At 39.6% G+C, this 19,560-nt stretch overlaps 2 protein-coding genes across 4 annotated transcripts in view; both read right to left on the bottom strand.

The window, feature by feature from the left end:
- The window catches only part of Copg2 (COPI coat complex subunit gamma 2), a 120,343-nt gene extending 103,983 nt beyond the window's left edge, over window positions 1–16,360 (bottom strand). Inside the window, exons 1-5 of one of the 3 annotated variants that reach the window (XM_050141804.1) lie at window positions 16,220–16,360; window positions 15,097–15,149; window positions 14,405–14,485; window positions 10,552–10,623; window positions 4,404–4,483 (exon numbers count right to left, since the gene is read on the bottom strand). In XM_050141804.1, coding sequence (XP_049997761.1) covers window positions 4,404–4,483; window positions 10,552–10,623; window positions 14,405–14,485; window positions 15,097–15,149; window positions 16,220–16,256 — 323 coding nt within the window. In that variant the 5' untranslated portion in view covers window positions 16,257–16,360. Of the gene's footprint in view, window positions 1–4,403; window positions 4,484–10,551; window positions 10,624–14,404; window positions 14,486–15,096; window positions 15,150–15,237; window positions 15,946–16,219 lie in introns of those variants that run through there. The other 2 variants (XM_050141802.1, XM_050141803.1) reach the window with 2 other exon arrangements.
- A 144-nt stretch (window positions 16,361–16,504) lies between these two features.
- Tsga13 (testis specific 13) overlaps window positions 16,505–19,560 on the bottom strand; it is a 17,093-nt gene continuing 14,037 nt past the window's right edge. The window contains exons 6-7 of the mRNA XM_050141749.1: window positions 16,977–17,043; window positions 16,505–16,924 (exon numbers count right to left, since the gene is read on the bottom strand). Coding sequence (XP_049997706.1) covers window positions 16,664–16,924; window positions 16,977–17,043 — 328 coding nt within the window. The 3' untranslated portion in view covers window positions 16,505–16,663. The remainder of the gene's footprint in view (window positions 16,925–16,976; window positions 17,044–19,560) is intronic.

The following is a 19,560-nucleotide window of genomic DNA, read 5'->3' as shown; positions in this document are numbered from 1 at the left end:
CCACAAAGTTAGAGGGTTAGAGTAGCATTCACTTTATGTTGTAGTTAGTTTACAGTTAATGAGTTGGTATCCAAAACAGGTCTCATCATATTCTTGTCAGATCCTAGTAGGCATACTGTGTCATAAGGTGAACTTCAAACTGGATGATAAAGATGTGGCAATGTAAATTCATCTGTTATAGCAAACAGTCTAATATGGGATGTGGGTGGTGGCAGAAGTTGTGTTTTTGCAGGACAGTGGATACTCAAGAACTCTCTATTTTCACTGGCACTTTGCAGTGACCCTAACAGTTCTCTAAAAATAAAGTTTATTAGTTGAGAAAAATAAAAAAAAAAAAACAGGTCTCACTGGAAAATCAAGATTTTTGGAGGCCTATATTATGAAAGCCATAGGGGTTTGCTGAGTTTGACCTTTAAAAGTCCAGGTGCTGGAAGCTTATTGTTCGGATTGGCAGTATAAATGTGGTGGAACCTGTAACAGATGGGACCTAGTAGAAGGTACTTAAGTCATTGGGGACGCTGCCCTCAGAAGTTGTTATTAAAATCACTGAGGACATAGTTAGTCCGGCAAGATCATGTTGTTATTTAAAATATATATAAATACTGGCTTCCTGCATTCCTCTGACTTCTAGTCTCACTACCTGACCTCTTTTATATACACTCCTGCCATTATGATGTTTAGTAATATTATAATCCATGGAGCCCCCAGCAGAGGTCAGAGAGAGAGAGCTACTCAACTGTTGTGGTCTGAACAAGAAATGTTCTCCATAGGTTCATGTATTGAAACATTTGGTCCCCGGCTGGTGCTGTTTAAGAAAGTTGCAGAGCCTTTAGGAGGTGAAGCCTCACCAAAGGAAGTGGGTCACTGGAGGTAGTAGCCTTCGAGACCTTATAGCCTGGTACATCTTCTATTTGCTCTCAGTCTCTTGGATGTGGATTACCAGCCAGCTCCCTACTTCTGCACCACACCTTCCCTGCCTGCAGCCATGTCTTCCCACCATGACAGACTGGAACTCTAAGCCAAAACAACCCTTTCTTCCTAAGCTGCTCTTGTCCAAGTATTAACCACAACAACAGAAAAAACGAAGACACCAATCTTGAACTTTTAGCCACAAATCAACAAAATAAATCTCCCTACTTGTTAAAGAACCCAGCTCCAGGCATTGTTTCAGCAACAAAAAAGTAAAGATTGATGACTCCATTTCTTCATCTGTCTCAACGTCAGAGGTCATCCATGCTCATGACTCAGCCCTTTCCTCTGTTGTCAAATCTTTAGCAGCATCTCTCCAGCACTTGCATCATCAGATCTCTTTACTGACACTCTTCTTCTGCCTCCCACTTGCATTTGAACTCATGAGATCCGCCTGCCTCTACCTCCTGAGTGCTGGGATTAAAAGTGTGTGCCACCACCACCTGGCACCCCTTTGTATTTTTATAAAAACATGTTTTTATTATTTGTGTGTGTGTGTGTGTGTGTGAAAGAGAGAGAGAGAGAGAGAGAGAGAGAGAGAGAGAGAGAGAGAGAGAGAGAGAGAGAATGGCATAAGGAGGCCAGAAGAGGGCCTCCTCCTAGATCCCCTAGAGTGAGTTACAGGTGGTTGTAAGCTGCCCAATATTGGTGCTGAGTATCAAACCTGGGCCATCTGGAGAAGCAGCAAACACTCTTTACTGCTGAGCCACCTCTCTAGCCCTCTGCTTCCATTTTTAAGAACACTTACCTTTTAAAGGATCACATGAATAAACCAAAATACTCCTATCAACTTTAACCGTCCTTTACCATAAAATATAACACATTCTCAGGTCCTGGGAATTTGGACATGGGCATCTTTAGAAGACCATTATCTGGCCTACCATGCACACTAATCACATATATTATTAAAAAATAAACCAGAATTATATCTAGGCTCAGAGGAAAGCATTAAACATTGAAAGGAAACAAACAATATAGTTATTTTATCTTTAATTTTTCAAGTATTTAGTGAATTAAAAAATATAACTGAAGGGTTTCTGTTTGTTTGTCACAGACACTATTAGTTGATCAATTCAACAATAATTTTCAACCCCTTCTTCCTTGCCTGCCCCTAAGTACTTGGACGATAAAGCTAAATACTTACTTTCCTGGCTTCCTAAGAAGAGTCATATAATATAGATGTGCCAAATGAAATCTAAAAACTGCTCAGGAAATGTTACTGCATTCTGCTAAAAGAGGCAGATGGTGCTGGCATCCCTTGGCCCCTTCCCAGTGGTTCTCCTGCTTGAACATGGGATACTGCCAGTAGTTCAAGCATCTACTTTGCCATCATGGAGCGCATCCAAAAAAATCCAAGTGATACTAGTGCTGCCACTATCAAATGGTTGCAGCAACGCCAGCTAGTCTGTGCCTCCAGACTTACAGTTACATGAGAGAAAATACATTTTCTTCTTAAGTTACTTTTTACATCTGCTTTTCTGATATTTTCAATTGAAAGTTTAATTGAAATTGTATTCAATATATTGACTTGTATTCAAAATGTGTTTCATTGTATGGAAACTATATTCAGTTAAATGAGTTATAATTAATCACTAAAAATGCAACTATATTTAAGTAACATTGTGTATTTTACTATAAATTATACAGATTCATTCTAAGATATTTAAAAATTACCAAACATTTAAATAAAATATTAACCACAATTCCAAGCAGCTAAAGATAAATTACTATTACTACATTACTGTATTCACCACCACCTACCATGTTGCACATATATATACAAAATTACTATATCTGTGTTCATCACCATGTTACACACATATATAAACTACTATTACTACATTTCTGTGTTCACCACGTTACACACGTATGTACACTACTATTACTACATTTCTGTGTTCACCACCATGTCACACACAAATATATACTACTATCACTACATCTGTGTTCACCACGTTACACATGTATATACACTACTACTACTACATTTCTGTGTTCACCACCATGTTACACACAAATATATACTACTATCACTACATCTGTGTTCACCACGTTACACATGTATATACACTACCACTACATCTGTGTTCACCACATTACACACATATATACACTACCACTACATCTGTGTTCACCACCATGTTATACACATATGTACACCACTATTACTATATCTCTGTTCACCACCATGTTACACACACACATATACAATATTTCAAAGTCAGACTATACAGAGTACCCACCTTCATTCAGGATTATGTTTATTAAAGAATTTTTCATATTCTTAAAGATTTTTCAAAAATAATTCCAAAAGCTTGCAATACTTCCTAATGTAAGCATTACACATGGCTAATGAACTAATCTTACCAATGACAGCCACAAGAGATGAGTGATCCAGAACGTGGCACTATGAGGAGTCCCAAGTGCTCCTAGCTTTCCAGCTCTACTCTGGGTGCCGGAGCTCCAGTCTTCGTAGAGGAATGTAATAATACGCCTTTGCTCTTTTGCTGATCTGATAAGTGAGTATTTTCTAGTTTGTTCTTAAATGTTTAATTTACTTATTTTGGTTACTGGTGACAGTGACTAAAGATATTTAGATCTTTATAGTGGTTATTTTGTAAACTATCCCTCAGTATTTTTTAAGGATAATTTATATGTAAGATGATAACCTTTTGATATTATTTGTTGTAAGCATTAATACCTTATTTAAGTAAGCAGTTACTTTTCAGTTTTGCCTAGATTTATTTTTATGAGCTTAAAAGATACTTTTTATGCCTGGTGTGGTGGTGTATGCCTTCATTCCCAGCACTTGAGAGAGGAAGAGGCAGGTGAATCTCTCTGCCAGCCTGGTCTACAAAGAAAGTGCCAAGATAGCCAGGGCTATTGTTCAGAGAAACCCTGTCTTCTTGAAAAACCAAAAAAAAAAAAAAAAGAAAGAAATTTTATTTTATGTGTTTGAGTGTCTGTTTGCAGGTATGTATGTATATCACATGTGTACCCGACATCCACAGGGACCATAAGAAAGTGCTGGATCTCTAGTAACTCAAGTTACAGATGGTTATGAGTCACAATATGAGTGTTAGGAACTAAACTCAAGTTTTTAATCACTCAAGCCATCTCTCCATCCCAATTTTTACAGACTTTTAAAAACTAACCCACAATTTATTATCAGTACCCTTTGTAACCCTCTTAACAGATAGGCATGATTTTTGTATGGCAACTGTGGTTTAGCAAAGAAAGGTTTAAGATATAACGTTCTTGCAAATTCTTATTGGCAGTTAAAAGAAACATCAAATCAAGAGAATAACAAATATTGTATGTGAAAATTGCAATTTAAAAAAGAATAATTTAAGATAGGCTATTCCTACAAGAACACAGCAGATATGCCATCAGTGCAGAAGGACTCGATCCCAGACTCTGGACTAGTCACATACCTGCTTGTGACGATGATCACATCCTCAGAGATGGTGGCCATTTCTTTAATGGTCAGGTAGCACATTCTCCTCAATGTTTGCTGAAAGTGTATTTATAGATTATAGCAAGTTATTTGTAAGAAAACTTTTTAGTTATTTTAAGTAAGACTTAAAGTATATTAAGAGGTATTCGTGGGCCAGCAAGATAGCTCAGAGGGTAAAGGTGCTTCCTACCAAGTTTGATAGCTTGATTTAATCCCTAAAACCCAAATACTGAAAACAGAGAACCAGCTCCCACAAGTTATCTACTGACACACACATGAACAAACATTAAAAACAAAGAAGGGAGATAGCCTTCAAAATATCTAAAAATATCATTAAAACTATACGGATACTTTTAAAAACACTCAAAATACTACTATTTCTTAAGCAAAAACACTAGGCATTGATATCTGAGAAAACATAAAAGCAAAGCCTTTAAAAAAAAATCAATTACTTGGCTAAGCAAGAACCAGAAGATGGGGGAGCAGCAGGCTTGGTCGAGCCTCAAGTGATGCAACAAGACTCTGTTGACTCCACATGAGGAATGGATGGGGATGGGGTACTGAGAGAAAGGGAGGGGGAAGGAACTAGGATTGGTATGTAAAATAAAAGATTGCTTTAAGAAAAATCCATTTCTTCCTGGGAGGCAGAGGCAGGTGAAAACTACAAGTTCAAAGCCAGTCTGGTCTACAAAGCAAGTACCAGGAGAGCCAAGGCTATTATGCAGAAAAACCCTGCCTTGCAAAACCACACACACACACACACACACACACACACACACACACACACACACAAATCAATTACTCTTCTACAGAGATATAACTGTTTTAAAGTGATAAAGACTTGTCTCAGAAAATGTATTATTAATATTTCTAAGAAATGTGTATGCGAGGGCTGGAGAGATGGCTCAATGGTTAAGAGCATTGGCTGTTCTTCTAGAGGTCCTGAATTCAATTCTCAGCACCCACGTGGTGGCTCACAGCCATCTATAATGAGATCTGGTGACCTCTTATGGTATATACACATACATGCAGGTATTCATGCAGGCAGGGTTTCTCTGTAGCTTTGGAGCCTGTCCTGGAACTCGCTCTGTAGACCAGGCTGCCCTCCAACAACAGAGATCCGCCTGCCTCTGCCTCCCAAGTGCTAGGATTAAAGGCATGTGCCACCACTGCCCAGCATAAATAAATAAATCTTAAGAAAGAAAAGAAAAAAAAGAAAGAAAGAAAGAAAGAAAGTGTTTATGCAGACATAATGCTAATTCTGTTTTCCCCTCCATTCAGTGAATACCAATGTTTCTCCTAAAATGACTCATTGCTGGATAATCAACTTCCATTTTAAGTTATCAAAGTTTCCAGATGGATACCAGGATCCAAAGTGAGACAGTAACAATAACAGTTCCAGCCCAGCTCTCCTCAGCTGCATCTCTGATTTACTTGTAGACCCCAGGCTCCTTTAGTCTGCCCAGCCTCCTAAGTACCTTCAGTACTTATAAATACAGAAACTCACCATCAGACCCAGTTCCAGAGCCTAAGCTATAGTAAAAATTTAGTTGACACCACTGAACCCAATAAGAGAAGAAGAAAAGGAAGATTCTCAGCGTGATTTAACACAAGGAAGGAAGGGAAGGAGGGAGAAGAGGGAAGAAAAAGAAAGGGAAGGAAAAGAGGAGGGGAGGGGAGGGGAGGGAGTGGGCAGGCAAGCATACAACAATTCAAAGTCACATAAACACAAAGCCAACAACAAAAAATGGTAAATAGAAATCAAAATTTCAGAACTAAAACAAATTCCATTCTACATAACAGACATAGTATAAAACACAGATAAAAACTGGATTAGCCAAAGTAGAAGAAAAAAACAAGTGCTCAAGTTAGCAGACATAAGGCAAATGGAAATTAGATTCAGACACACCTCATGGCCCTCAGAATGCCAAAACTTCTAAAAACTAGCACTGCAAAGTGTTGGCATGAGTGTGCTTTTAGCCAGCAAAACACATTATGTAGATAAATACACAGAAATGTTAAACACAATATGAATCAAAGTTTATTTTTAAAAATAATATTTCGGGCTGGAGAGGTGGCTCAGATGGTAAGAGCACTGGCTGCTCTTCCAGAGGTCCTGAGTTCAATTCCCAGCAATCACATGGTGGTTCACAACCACCTGTACTGAGACCTGGTGCCTTCCATGCCAGCAGTACATTGTATGCTTAATAAATAATTAAATATTTTAAAAAATAATAATAATATTTCACATGTAAGAACAATTTCTATGTAATATATATGATAGAACATGCATCTAAGATTATATGTACTCTATTATAACTCAATAACAAAAGCACAACATTTTTTAAATGGATAAAGGATTTGGTGATGTTTTTAAAAATTAGTTCTCTGAAAATTTTACATACTGTATTTTAATCCTATTCACTCTCCAATTCCTCCCAGCTCAAGTCCCCCACCCTTTCCCTACTTGTCCAATTTTGTGTCCTTTTCTAAGTTTTTTTAAACTCAGCAAGTCCAGCTTATGTTTAGGGAAACATCTGAAGAGACATTTATCCAAAAAGACATAAATGGCCAATAATCACATGAAAAGACTGACCCCAAAATTTTACTATGTAGCCATGGACAAAATACAGAGAAATTCCCAGGTCAGGAGTTCTGGCAGCAAAAACAAACACTCATTCTCATGAAATATAAACCTGAAATCTCACTGAATAAGAAATAGTATATAAAGAATGGGTTCAGATAGTATATTCCAGATAGTAATTCAGGCATATAGCAAGGAATAAAAAGTAGAAAGGAAAAAAAGTATTCAAGATAAATTTATTTGAAGGAACAAAACCTAAAAAGATATGTCTTTAAAAAATAAATATATATAAATACATTTAGAAATATATGTAAACATGTCTATTAACATATTCATAGAGATGGTAAGAGTGTCTAAGACTCTCAGATTTCCCACAAGCAGAGAAAAGATTAAAACGAGTATTAGATTTTTATAAGTTCATGAAGCAATTTAGGGTAACTGTCAAAAACTCTGAAAATATTATCCAGTATATAACTGGTGTTCTTCACTTTGTTGCCTTTTTTTCCTTCTTCAGTTCTATTTCAGACTGTTTCTATCATTGTCTTCAAGTACACTGGTTTCCCTCCTCACTTTTATCCTTCCTAAAAATTTAAACTTTTTTTGGCTTTCCCAACTCTACCTGCCCTTCCTGGTGCCTGTAATCTGCCTCTAGGCAGCTAACTGGTGCAATCCCAGGGTGCATCTTGCTTACTTCTCTTCTTCAAATCACAGTCATTGCAAGCTAGACATACTACCTGAAAACTGAAAACTGGGTATGTTTTGTTTGGGTCTCTCGTATTTATGGTAGCAAGGTAAATCTAGCCATTTACACAGCTGGAAACAAAACAGAAATGTGGTTCTGAACATCAAAACATAGAGTGATTTATACAAAATAACTATTTCTTTTTTTACCCCTTTCTTCTTGCTTCTTCCACCACTGACTTCTAACCCTGCTGCAGCATAGTTAAAACTACGACTAAGGAACATAGTCTGTATGCTTTTGTTCCTTTAAAATTACTTGTCTGCTTTTATTCCAAGTCTGTAGCAAAGTTCTGTAAACATGTGTCCTTAATTTATGTATAAAGTTAGATAAATCTGTGTGTTTTTCTCTTTTCTTGCTCTTATTATCTTGCTTCAGTCTTTCAATGGGCCTCACACTGTGACACAGGCTAGACTTGAACTCACTATGCAGTTAAAAATGGCCTAAACTTCTGGTCCTCCTGCCTCTACCTGCCAAGTGAGTATACATGTACACCATCATGCCTAGTTTAGGAGGGGCTGGAGATCAAACCCAGAGCTTCATGCATTCAGGTCAAGCAGTCTACAAACTAACCAATATCCTCAGCTCACTATATTTTCCCCCAACTATTTTATAAAAGAAAAATTAATAAGAAAAACAATGAATCAAAAAGTTTGTTCCATGAAGATATTTATAAGATATAAACTTCTAGATAAAACTCTAAGGAATATAAGATGTAATTGTAATTTACCCATATCAGAATGACAGATATCATTACAGAGTCTACATTATATAAAAAAGGATTATGAACAATTCTATTTTCCACTCCCCCCCCCCACACACACACAGTCAAATTTCTCTGGCTCTTCATCAGAAAAATTCCGTATCATTTCAAACTTCTTCCATAAATGTTCCTATCCTCCTATCTTTTATTCCCTAAGGATGGCCCTGTAACTTTCTAAACGGTGGCTGTTTTCTTTCTCATGCTCTCCACAAAGAAGCTACTCTTCACTGCCTTATCAGCTCTTGACAACGTCTTCTTTCAGTGCACCTTCTCCCCTAAAGTACGGTGACTCATTTTCACTGTCACAGCTTCTCTCAGTGACAGTTACCATTCTATCATCATTTATAACCCCTTAATCCTATAAGTATTTGCTGACCCCATCTAGCCCAACACCAGGTACCTGACTGCAAAATCAGAGCCACATATAGCCTGACTTTTCTAACAGCAATGTTTGGGCCCTATTCCAACAACTTGAAATGCCTACTTTTCTAGTCTAATTCCTGAAGGAAATGCCTAATCCCATAACACTCAGTGGCTCTGCTTCTTTGATTAAACCCTGAATTGTTGGTACAGGAAGCGATTAAAGGAAAGCATGTCCTGAATGTTAGGAACTTGAAACTGCTTCTGTTTGGACTGAAGATAACAATGATCTTGTTTCTAGGGAATCAGGAAATGTAAGTAGTCCATAGCATGAAATAGCATAAATATTTAAATTATTTATGTAAAAACCTATAGAAAACAACATTTTGGGTAAATAAGCAAATGTTGCTGGAGTACACTTTAATAAAAAATAAGTTCTTAAAAACTAAGATGTTGAAAGTAATTTGTTTAGGGGGCTGATAAAGATGATTCAGCAGGTAAGAGCACTTGCTACCAATGCTGAAGACCTGAGTTCAACCACCAGGACCTTCATGGTGGAAGGAGAGAACTGAGTCTTGCAAGTTGTCCTCTTATATCTACATACACATCACACATTCGCATGCACACACATACTACATACATACACATACACACACACACACGTTTTCGTAAAAGAAAATGAGCATAACAGGTTTAAATGGACAGCTGAAAGTCTGAAGGAAGGAGAGAGCCTCTCTGCTTGTGTGTGTGTGTATTATACTATATATAGGGTATGTATATGTATATGTATATATATATGTGTGTGTGTGTGTGTGTGTGTGTGTGTACACACACACACTACTGCTATATAACAGGAAGTCATTTGCCATGAAAGTGAGGTGGAGACAGACAAAGGTACCGAAAACCTCAAATTCTGCCAAGGACCTTTTGTCAATATAAGTAATCTTTAATCTGAGGGGACACTCCTCCCTCTGTCTGAGCATATATAAAGGCCTCCCCTAATATAACTGTCTTACAGGGGTCTGTTGGTTTTCCTGAAGAACTACTCCTAAAATTTTTATTATCAAGACATGTGGGCAGACACAATGCACAGGGGTCCTGGGAATTAGACACAAAATGTAGCCTATGCTGATATATATTATGTATAAAAAGAATTTGGCAAATATATGCTAACAGAAAGCTAAGATATATGTACCCGAGAATCCTACTCTCTGTGTTTTTCCGTATTAAACCTGGGCATAAAAGAACTGTGCCACATTCAGAAAACAGAAGGGAAGCAGCAGCAATTACACTCTAAGCTTTGAGGGGACCCAGGGTAACGAGCCGCAGTTACAGAGGTACTGGCAGGCTTACTGTATCCCCACTCCAAACCCAGCTCTTTTCAACTGCCAGCCCTGCTGACCAATAACCCAGGCCCACAAAAAACCTGACTAGGACCAATAGATGTGGACCTGTAGGTATCAACTTTTTCTCTAATGACTTCAGGAAGAGTTTTATACTATATACTTTAATTCTTCCACATTTACATATTGCTTAAAAAGCATTTGTAAGTTTTATCAAGATAAATGGTTTTAAAGTAATTTTAAACATTTCAAACAACCCTCTTTAATTTGGAACACTCTAGTTCCCAGGGGAAAATAAATAAATGTTTTCATCATAAAATAATAAAACAGACTTACATCATTAGATTGGAACAAGCGAGTCATCGCAAAGAAGGCTTCTGTAGCTTCCACAGTTCCAAAGGGCTCACCCTAAGGAAAATTGAAAACAATTTTTTAAACTAAAAAATGTAGACATTAAGGATTTGCTTTTACTTCTCAATAAATCATTTTGAATTCAGGAGGAGGTCTCTTTATTGGCATTCATGGCAACGGTTTGGCTTTCAATTTAGAAATCTGCAGGGGAGAAAACCCCCCTCACGACCATTTAGAGACTTGTTATTTAAAATAATTCAAAATAGCATGCCACAGTTCCGGAATTGTAGTCTCTACATTTTTAACAGAAACTGCTTATTTCCCTCACAGATTTACAAGGAGGCAAAACATGACAGGAAGTAGAATTTCCAGTCAGCATTGCATAAGGTCAAACAACCTAAAAGCAAGGATTACACCTTGTAAATTTCCACACTTTAATGCCTGGCACATGTCCAATACGGGACAAGTACATCATATATATAAAACTGTAAGGATTGCTTATGAGAAATCTCAGAAAATATGGCAAGACAGGATCCAAACCAAAAGAGAAGGATCTAGATTCACCTCCTTTTTATGTTTCATGGTGCTATAGAGCCCAAGACACTGACCCAAATTCTTAGAAGCATGATTTGGATCTTACAGTTTTTAATGTGAGTAAAAGATTATTTAGAGACCCTCTCAAAATAGTCTCCTTCAGTGAGATCTTGAGGGACCACTTGGTACAAGCTCCCAGACACGCCAATGCTGCTGATCTGGAGTAGCTCAGCTCGACAACTTAACTCACTACTTTTCAAAACATTTCTAGTTGTAGACTTCCTCAAATATTACCATTTTAACACTTAACTTCTTTCGTTAGAAGTGCTCCTATATAACACATTGGGCTCAATTTGTTTTCAGAGTTCAGATTTTACATAAAATACAAGTAGTCTTATATCCATTGCCATGGTATAAGAATTTTCATTTAAAAAGTCTCAAGTTTGGGATGAAAGACAAAGTATAAAAAGAGTTTACAACTATTTAAATCAGTATCCAATTGCTCATCAGCATGGGAGAAAACTTTGTTACTGTGAAACTTACCAAATACCCCAAAGCCTGTGGGATTCCTCAGTCATATTAGAAAAGTCGTTACTACGTTTGACTTACAACTCAAGAGTATTTGGCTCTGTCAATGCTAGTAGAAATTCTGAAGGCTTTTTTCCCCTCATAATGTTCTACCAAGGACCAGGGAAAGAGATAAAATGAATGCTCCCAAACCTGTTTTCATGACCAAGTTTATGCTCAATCACCTTATCAAGATAATTGTCTCAACATGAGTTGTTGCTCCAAGAAAGAGATACTGACTTCAGCTTCGACTACTCCAAATTCTGCTAATACAATGGAGTTAGCCACTTTGGACACAACACAACATATGTGGCACAAAGTAAAGTCAAGCTGATTTGGCTTAAATGTTCCTCATGTGCTGCCATGGTAGGGTATGCTGCTCATGAACATGTCTTTTTAAAACTACATGATAAAAATGGTTTTTTTAGAGGCTGATGAGATGGCTCAGTGGATAAAGACACTTATCACCAAGCCTGATGATTTGTGTTCAATCCTCAACCTCTACATGGTAGCGAGAACAGACCTCCACACGCATTTTCTGCAAGCACATACAAAGTTAATAAATAACTGTAAAAAACTAAAATAAAAGATTTTCCTAGAATTTAAGTTGGTAAGTATAACCCATTTAGCATTACATATAAATATCTTAGATATGCAATGTCTATATGTTTGTATGTAAATACCTAGAGATATATATTGTCTATAAAATAAAATCATATTTTCTAAGGTTTTAAATGTCTATGAGATTACATTTACAGTTTGATGCAAAATAAAAAGAAAATTAACAGCAGTAATAGAATACAGAATTAAAAAAATATTTTTTGGCTTTGCCTGCTGTAACACCAGTGCCTAATACGTAAGATATAGCAGGCATGCAATAAAATTTACTAAGTTGCAAATGGGAAGTATTTCTGAGTAAAAATTATGTGCCTAGCACTATTATAATGGTTTACACCTACTATTTTATTTAACTATAACGTTTAAAAAAACTGGTATTATCAGCCAGATGTAGTACGCTGCACACCTTTAGTCCAAGCACTTAGGAGGCAGAAGCAGGCAGATCTCTGTGAGTTCAAGGACAGCCTGGTCTACAAAACGAGTTCCAGGAGAGCCAGGGCTATCACACAGAGAAACTATGGGGGAAAGGGGGTATTATAATCCTCATTTAAAGCAGAGTAGTATGGCACATAATGGTTAACTTACTTGTCCAAAACCATATTGACAGTATTAGTGTAATGATACGAATATGAGACCTGAACATTAAGACAAAAACTTTAACACACCACTATTATGCCAAATAAATAAGCAAACAAACATTTGAAATCTGCCTGACTTACTTTACAGTGTCCTGGAACTAGCTCTTATAGACCAGGCTGGCCTCGAACTCACAGAGATCCGCCTGCCTCTGCCTCCTGAGTGCTGGGATTAAAGGTGTATGCCACCAACCTCCCAGTTGACTTTATACTGTATTTTCAAAGGGTTTTCAAAGTTGACATGAATACATGTCAACTGATCGGGAGAGTTGCTTCAGCAGTCAAGAGCACTTGTTGCTCTTACAGAGGACCCAGGTTTGATAGAGGAGGGTCATCTGTCTGTGTTACTTTCATTGGTTAATAAAGAGACTGCCTTGGACTTTTAATAGGGCAGAAAATTAGGTGGGTGAAGTAGACAGAACAGAATGCTGGGAAGAAGGCAATGAGGCAGACGCCTCAGGCAGTCGCCATGATTCTCCAACCCAAGATGCCATGCCTCTTTTCTCTGAGACAGACGCAGGTTAAGATCTTTCCTAGTAAGCCACCACCTCGTGGTGCTATCCACATTATTAGAAATGGGTTAATCAAGATGTGAGAGTTAGCCAATAAGAGGCTACAGATAACGGGCCAGGCAGTCTTTAAAAGAATACAGTTTCCATGTAATTATTTTGGGTAAAGCTAGCCAGTGGCCGGGAGCTGAGTGGCAGGAAGCAGCCTGCAGCTCCTTCTATACAGGTTTGATTCCTAGTATCGATGTGGTGGTTCTGTAACTCAAGTCTAAGGGGACCTGATGCCCTCTTCTGACCTCCATTATACCAGGCACACATATGGTACATAAACATACATGCAGGTAAAACATTCATACACATAAAAAAATTAAATTGAAAACAAATTGAAAAGTTAAAAATAATTACATGTAGCAAGTATGTTCTAAGTACTATTTGTTGAATTCAAATCAATATATCTGTTGAAATGTACATGTTTAGTACTCACTCATAGGTGGTTTTTAAACATAAAGCAAAGAAAGCCAGCCTACAAACCACAATCCAAGAGAACTTAGACAACAATGCGGACACTAATAGATCTAATCTACATGGGAAGTAGAAAGTAGAAAAAGACAAGATCTCTTGAGTAAATTGGGAGCATGGGGACCTTGGAGAAGGATTGAAGGGGGAGAGGAAAAGCAGGGAGGGGAGCAGAGAAAAATGTAGAGCTCAATAAATATCAATAAAATAAAAAAAAAACAAAAATAAATAAACAAAAAAAGAAATACATGTTTAGCTGGCTTAATACCTCATGAATTTAAGAAATATAGTCCTTATATTAAAGAGTTTTTACACATTATTGTTCTAAACAAACATTTTGCACTTTCAAACTTCATAATTTTTAAAAAAACAATTCTACTTTTCAGTAAGTACTTCACTGCGGGTCACATGTTTCTGTCCTAATATACAAATCTAAGGAAGTCAGTCAGAACAGTTTACCTGGTTGAGCAAGTACAGAATCTTTGTCAAAATATGCAAGCATCTTCTTGGATTGATGGGGGTTTCATTGAATATGCGTGCCTACAGAAATATGCAAAACAGTATGCTGTAGTGTATTTTCTATCAGAGAGGACAGGGCAAATCACCTTTAATAACATTACCAACATGTTAGTACACTCTCCAAATGTCAGTTGTCTATGCTCTCAAGTTATGATGGTATACAATAAATTACTGGATGTGACCCAAACTTTCCTATCTATACTTTCTTATTCCCTTGGGTTGACTACTTCAACTTTAAAGACTCTACCAGAACCTCTGTCTGCATATGAACATCAAGAGCTTAATATCTGTAAAGTCTTCCAATAACTTCTCACTTACCACTATTTCTTCTAGTATTTCATTAAAATCCCCCAGAACAACAGTCTGCATGTCTATATATTTCTATAGTTCTAGACCGTCCTTTTCCCTAAATCTATCCTTTGCACCCGGTTACACTCCATTACTTTTAATATATAAATGAAAAGTGAATTTCTTTCTTTGATCAAATATAGGGAAGAGTGACCTTTAGCCTGTCACATGGTTCTACGCTCCTTCACTCTCATTTGGGGTGTCCTGATTTTAGTACCTCAGAATTTCGTTGCCCATCTATCTCAAACAGAATTGACAAGAGACTGAATACATCCATGCCATACCTCCTGCAAGACAGCACTCTTCTCCAAATGCTGGAAAGGATTGGAACCACTTCCTACAGTATAAGAAAAAGAGAAGGTCTTCAGTAGCTGTCCTACAAAGACTTTTCTAGAGAAGGATATTGCATGCTTGGAAAATCTCACCTAAACAGGATGATCCCTTGGAAGTCACAAGGACAACTATTACAAATATGCAATATTTGCTGGATGAAGTAATTTGGATTCTGGTACAAATTCTATCGTTGTCATAGCTGAGAGCTTGGACTTCTCTGGATACAGGAACCCTGTCCAAAATGAGTACCTTCCTTCCCTGCTTCCCCCTCCCCCATTCCCATGGATGTCAACAAATGTGTCGTTTCCACCACCACCGAGAGTAATGAGATGACAGGACACTATGGAGTTCCCTAAAAGAAAAAAAGCAAGCCCTGTTTTATGTGTTTCACACATTTACTGAAGCAGAAAGGAACAGTTTCGCAGAGAATCACAAATGTAAAGAGGCCATGCAGGATGAGGCCATGAAGGTCCACTAACCCAACCTTCCACCACACTTGTGAGAGCAGCTACCACTGAAGAGCTGAAGATTTTTTTTTTTATTTTTGAAGAGGCTTGGCATCTTCCCCACTTGCACTGCACCACAGACAGGTATCAACACGCAAGTCACTTCTGGATGCCTGCGCATTCAAAGAGCTGTGTCCCACCGGGCAGTCTTAACCCCTGGGAACAGGAGAATCAAGGCCCTTCAGAGTCCATAAACACGCAACCCTGGCCCGGTCGACCCCAGCCCCAAAAACAAGGGGTGCTCGCCCTGGGGGCCTAACCCCACCAGCAACCCCAGGCCACCGAGACATGCGCGCGCACTTCCTCGCCCACCCCCCCGACAGGGCCCCGCGGAGGGCCGGCTGAGAGGGGTTCGGCCGGGGGGCGGGGACGCGCCGGGGCGGAGCCGCCAAGCGCTCAAGGCGACACCCAGGGCCGGGAGCGCGCGGCCCGAGGGGAGGCCCCGGCGCCGGGGGAGGGGCTTCGGGCAGACCCCCGCCGCTGCGCCCAGTCCCCGGAGCAGGTGGCTGCGGGCGAGGGAAAGGGGACCCCTGCTCTTGAGGGTGGGCGTCCGGAGCGCCGCGCGTACCAGACTCCTCGTCCTTCTTGTCGAATTTTTTAATCATCTTGGACGGCTTCCCAGCGCCCAGACCCACCGCAACCGTTCCAGGCGCCGCAGCCGGCGAGCGGAAGACGCTGCAGGAAGGCCGGCCCCGTGGTCTCACACCGGTTGGGCCGGCGGGCCGTCACTCGGGGCCAAGGCCCGCCCCCCTCGGGCGGCTGTGGCCGCCCTCGCCCCCTAGGGACGCAGACACGCCCTCCGCTCCGCCCACAGTCGCACGGGGGCGTGGCCAGGCGCTGCCCCGAGGCTTGCCCCGCCCCATTTGCCAAGTTGTGCACCCTGGTCTAAGGCAGCAAGTGTGGAACTTTATTTGGTTGGTGACCTCTCTAGGCCTTCTCAGTTCTTGGAGAGCCAGGAAGGGGACTTGAAGGATTCGTCTTCACTTAACGACAGCGGCACTTTTGATAACCCCTAAATGACAGCGGCATTTTTGATAACCCACTGCTGGGCTCTTCCATAGCGAAAGACGCTATCCCCTGGCACACATCTGGTGGGCTTCTCTTCCAGGAGCTTTGAAAATGTCAGTGGTTCCCAAAGGACTTGCGAAGTTGGTGGCTCACCCTTTGACTTCTTCGAAACTACGACAAAGCACAGGACACGTTGAATGGGCATCTCTGAAAGCACTAGAAGAGTACTTAAAAGGAAGGCGAGATGTGATCCGTTTGGAGGGATCTGTCATTCCTGACCTCTTATGATTCTGGATTCCTTCTTCACCAGAACCCACTGCCAGTGTAGTCTTCGTAGCTCTCGCCCTTTTCAAGTGATTCAGTCTGCAGCCGTACTCATTAACACTAGAGTAATTTAAGGGACAAACTCATCGCATACCTCAGTGCTTTCTCAAAATATTTTCTCATATTCGTCCTCGACTCGGAATATGAATAACAACACACTTTTCCTACCTTTAACATGGATGGCGTCACATTTCTATATGGCCTTTCTGGATTCACTGGTTCTTAGGGCGTTGTCTATTAATGCGATCTTAACTGCTGTCAGGGATTCAGGGCGCGGTTTGCCTCTTGGGCAACCTCCTAACCAGCCTTCACAGCTTCTACCCAGATCGATCTCGAAATCTCTCTCTCTCTCTCTCTCTCTCTCTCTCTCTCTCTCTCTCTCTCTCTCTCTCACACACACACACACACACACAAATATCATGGGACATCATTTGGAGGACAGAGGAGATGTTAGCTTGGAAATGAAGCCGCTACTAAAACACCCTGGCTGATAGGTTATTGTTGAAGAAATGCGCCATAAACTGGCCGTTCAGGTACAAAAGTAAACTAAATAACCACTCCTTAGTGTCACTCGAGGCCGCAGACTGACATACTATTTTATGCATGTATCTAGCTCATCCTATTAAGGACAGAGCTCTGGCCAAATTAGAGAAAGTCTTATCTAGGTTGAATTACAAATCTTAAAGAAAAATCTCACGCTAGTCATGGTTGGCAAGTCCCAGGACAGCCAGGGCTACACAGATAAACCTTGTTTCAGAAAACCAAAAAGGAAAAAGAAAAATTCCCCGCTGTCTACAGACTAAGCTGAATAACGTGCCTAATCCAGATTCAGTTCCCAGCACCCACACGGTAGTTCACAACTATCAGTAACTCTAGCTCCTGGGGATCTGAGGCACTCTTTTCTGATCTCTGTGGGCACCAAACACATGTGTGGTATATGGCATATAGACAAAACACTCATATATAAAATAAAATAAATAAATCTTTAAGTCCTATGCTAATGATTATAGCTGCCTTCTTCTGTTTATTAAATCTAATCTATACTCATCAGGTGGGCTTTCTCATGAAAGAAATAGAAGTTCCTTTTCTAGATACTGGGACTGAAAATAAACAGGCCTTGGAGAAAGAGAGCCCTGTTGTGGGATAATCTTTTTTACATTGCAAAGCTGTGTCTCTGCCAAGGCACCTTCTGATTGGTTTAATAAAGAGCCAAACAACCAATCGCTAGGTAGGAGAGGATAGGCAGGACTTCTGGAAAGAGAGAGGGACTTGGGAAGCAGCGAGATGCAGAGTATGGAAGAGAGGTAATGAGCCCTGTGCCGAATACCAGCTAATATAAGTGGGTTAAGTTACAAGAGCTAGTTGGGAACATGCCCAAGCTAAGGCCAAGCTTTCATAATTAATAATAAATCTCTGTGTCTTATGACTAAGACACACAGGGGGATGGCGGTCCAAAGTAAGTCTGACAAGAAAAACCGGCTATAGAGATCCTCTTCTCCTTTGGACCATGGCTGGGAGTTAGGTAAAGACAGGGTCATGAAACCTGGCTATTCCCAAGGACAGGTAAATGCAAAGGCATGTAGAAGAGTGAAGAAACTGAGGCTGGGCTGAGGCTGGGCTCTTTTAAGCAAGATGGACCACTCTGCTTCTTCAGCTCTTTTGGACATTGATCCATTTTTCTTTCCCCTCACCATAGATTGGTTTTAGTTGTTTATCAACTAAATCAAGGAGAAGCCTAGTAGGGATAGAACGAAAGAGGTGGCAAATTAGTTTTGGAGGAACAGAGAAGATTAAAGGAGCCAGTGAAAAGATAGTAAAATACAACCTTTAAAAAATGATTGTCTTATGCTAACGCTATGGCTGGTGAAGCCTAAAGGCTCATCAGTTGCATGTCTAGTATACAGTTGTGTACTTGACACTTTGAAACCTTTCAGTGAGGTGCAACAACTACATAATGGAGAAAATCCAAGTCCATATGTATATAATATACAAGGCCCTTCTTAGTCTAGACTGTCTTTACCTTTGGAGTTTAATAAGAGTCTAGCACAGAGGTCCCCAATGGGTGTTAATGAGAGACAATATATGAGCATTCTTATTATATTTTCTTCTATAAATCCTTGCCCCAACCCACTTCCTATTCTCACCCCTATCTCAAAGAGACTTTGTGGGCCTCTGTGACTCACATACTTTTTGCTGTTGTTAAGACAGGGTCTCACTATGTAGCTCTGGCTGTGCTGGAACTCCCTATGTAGACCCGGCTGACTCAAACTCGTGAAATCTGCCTGCCTGTCTCTTGAGTACTGGGATTAGAGGCATGAGCAACTGTGTCATACTTGTGACACACATACTTAGCCTTTGGCCCTTTAAAGCAATTTTCCAGAAAGTATGATATATACACATCTTGGAGGCTTTAGGTTGTATACAGATTAACATTTTAAGCTATAGGTACCTAAATTTCAAAACCATGTTGTCAGCGATTATAGTGTTTAATTTAAGAGGTTTTTTTTGTTTGGTTGGTTGGTTTTTTGTTTGTTTGTTTTCTTTTTGTTTTTTTATTTGTTTTTTTTTTTTTTTTTT

The sequence above is a fragment of the Alexandromys fortis genome, unplaced genomic scaffold, assembly GCF_014885135.2.
Source record: "Alexandromys fortis isolate MF-2015 unplaced genomic scaffold, M_Fortis_MF-2015_v1.1 scaffold_44, whole genome shotgun sequence".
Classification (NCBI taxonomy): domain Eukaryota; kingdom Metazoa; phylum Chordata; class Mammalia; order Rodentia; family Cricetidae; genus Alexandromys; species Alexandromys fortis.
This window is presented reverse-complemented; position numbering and strand designations above follow the sequence as displayed.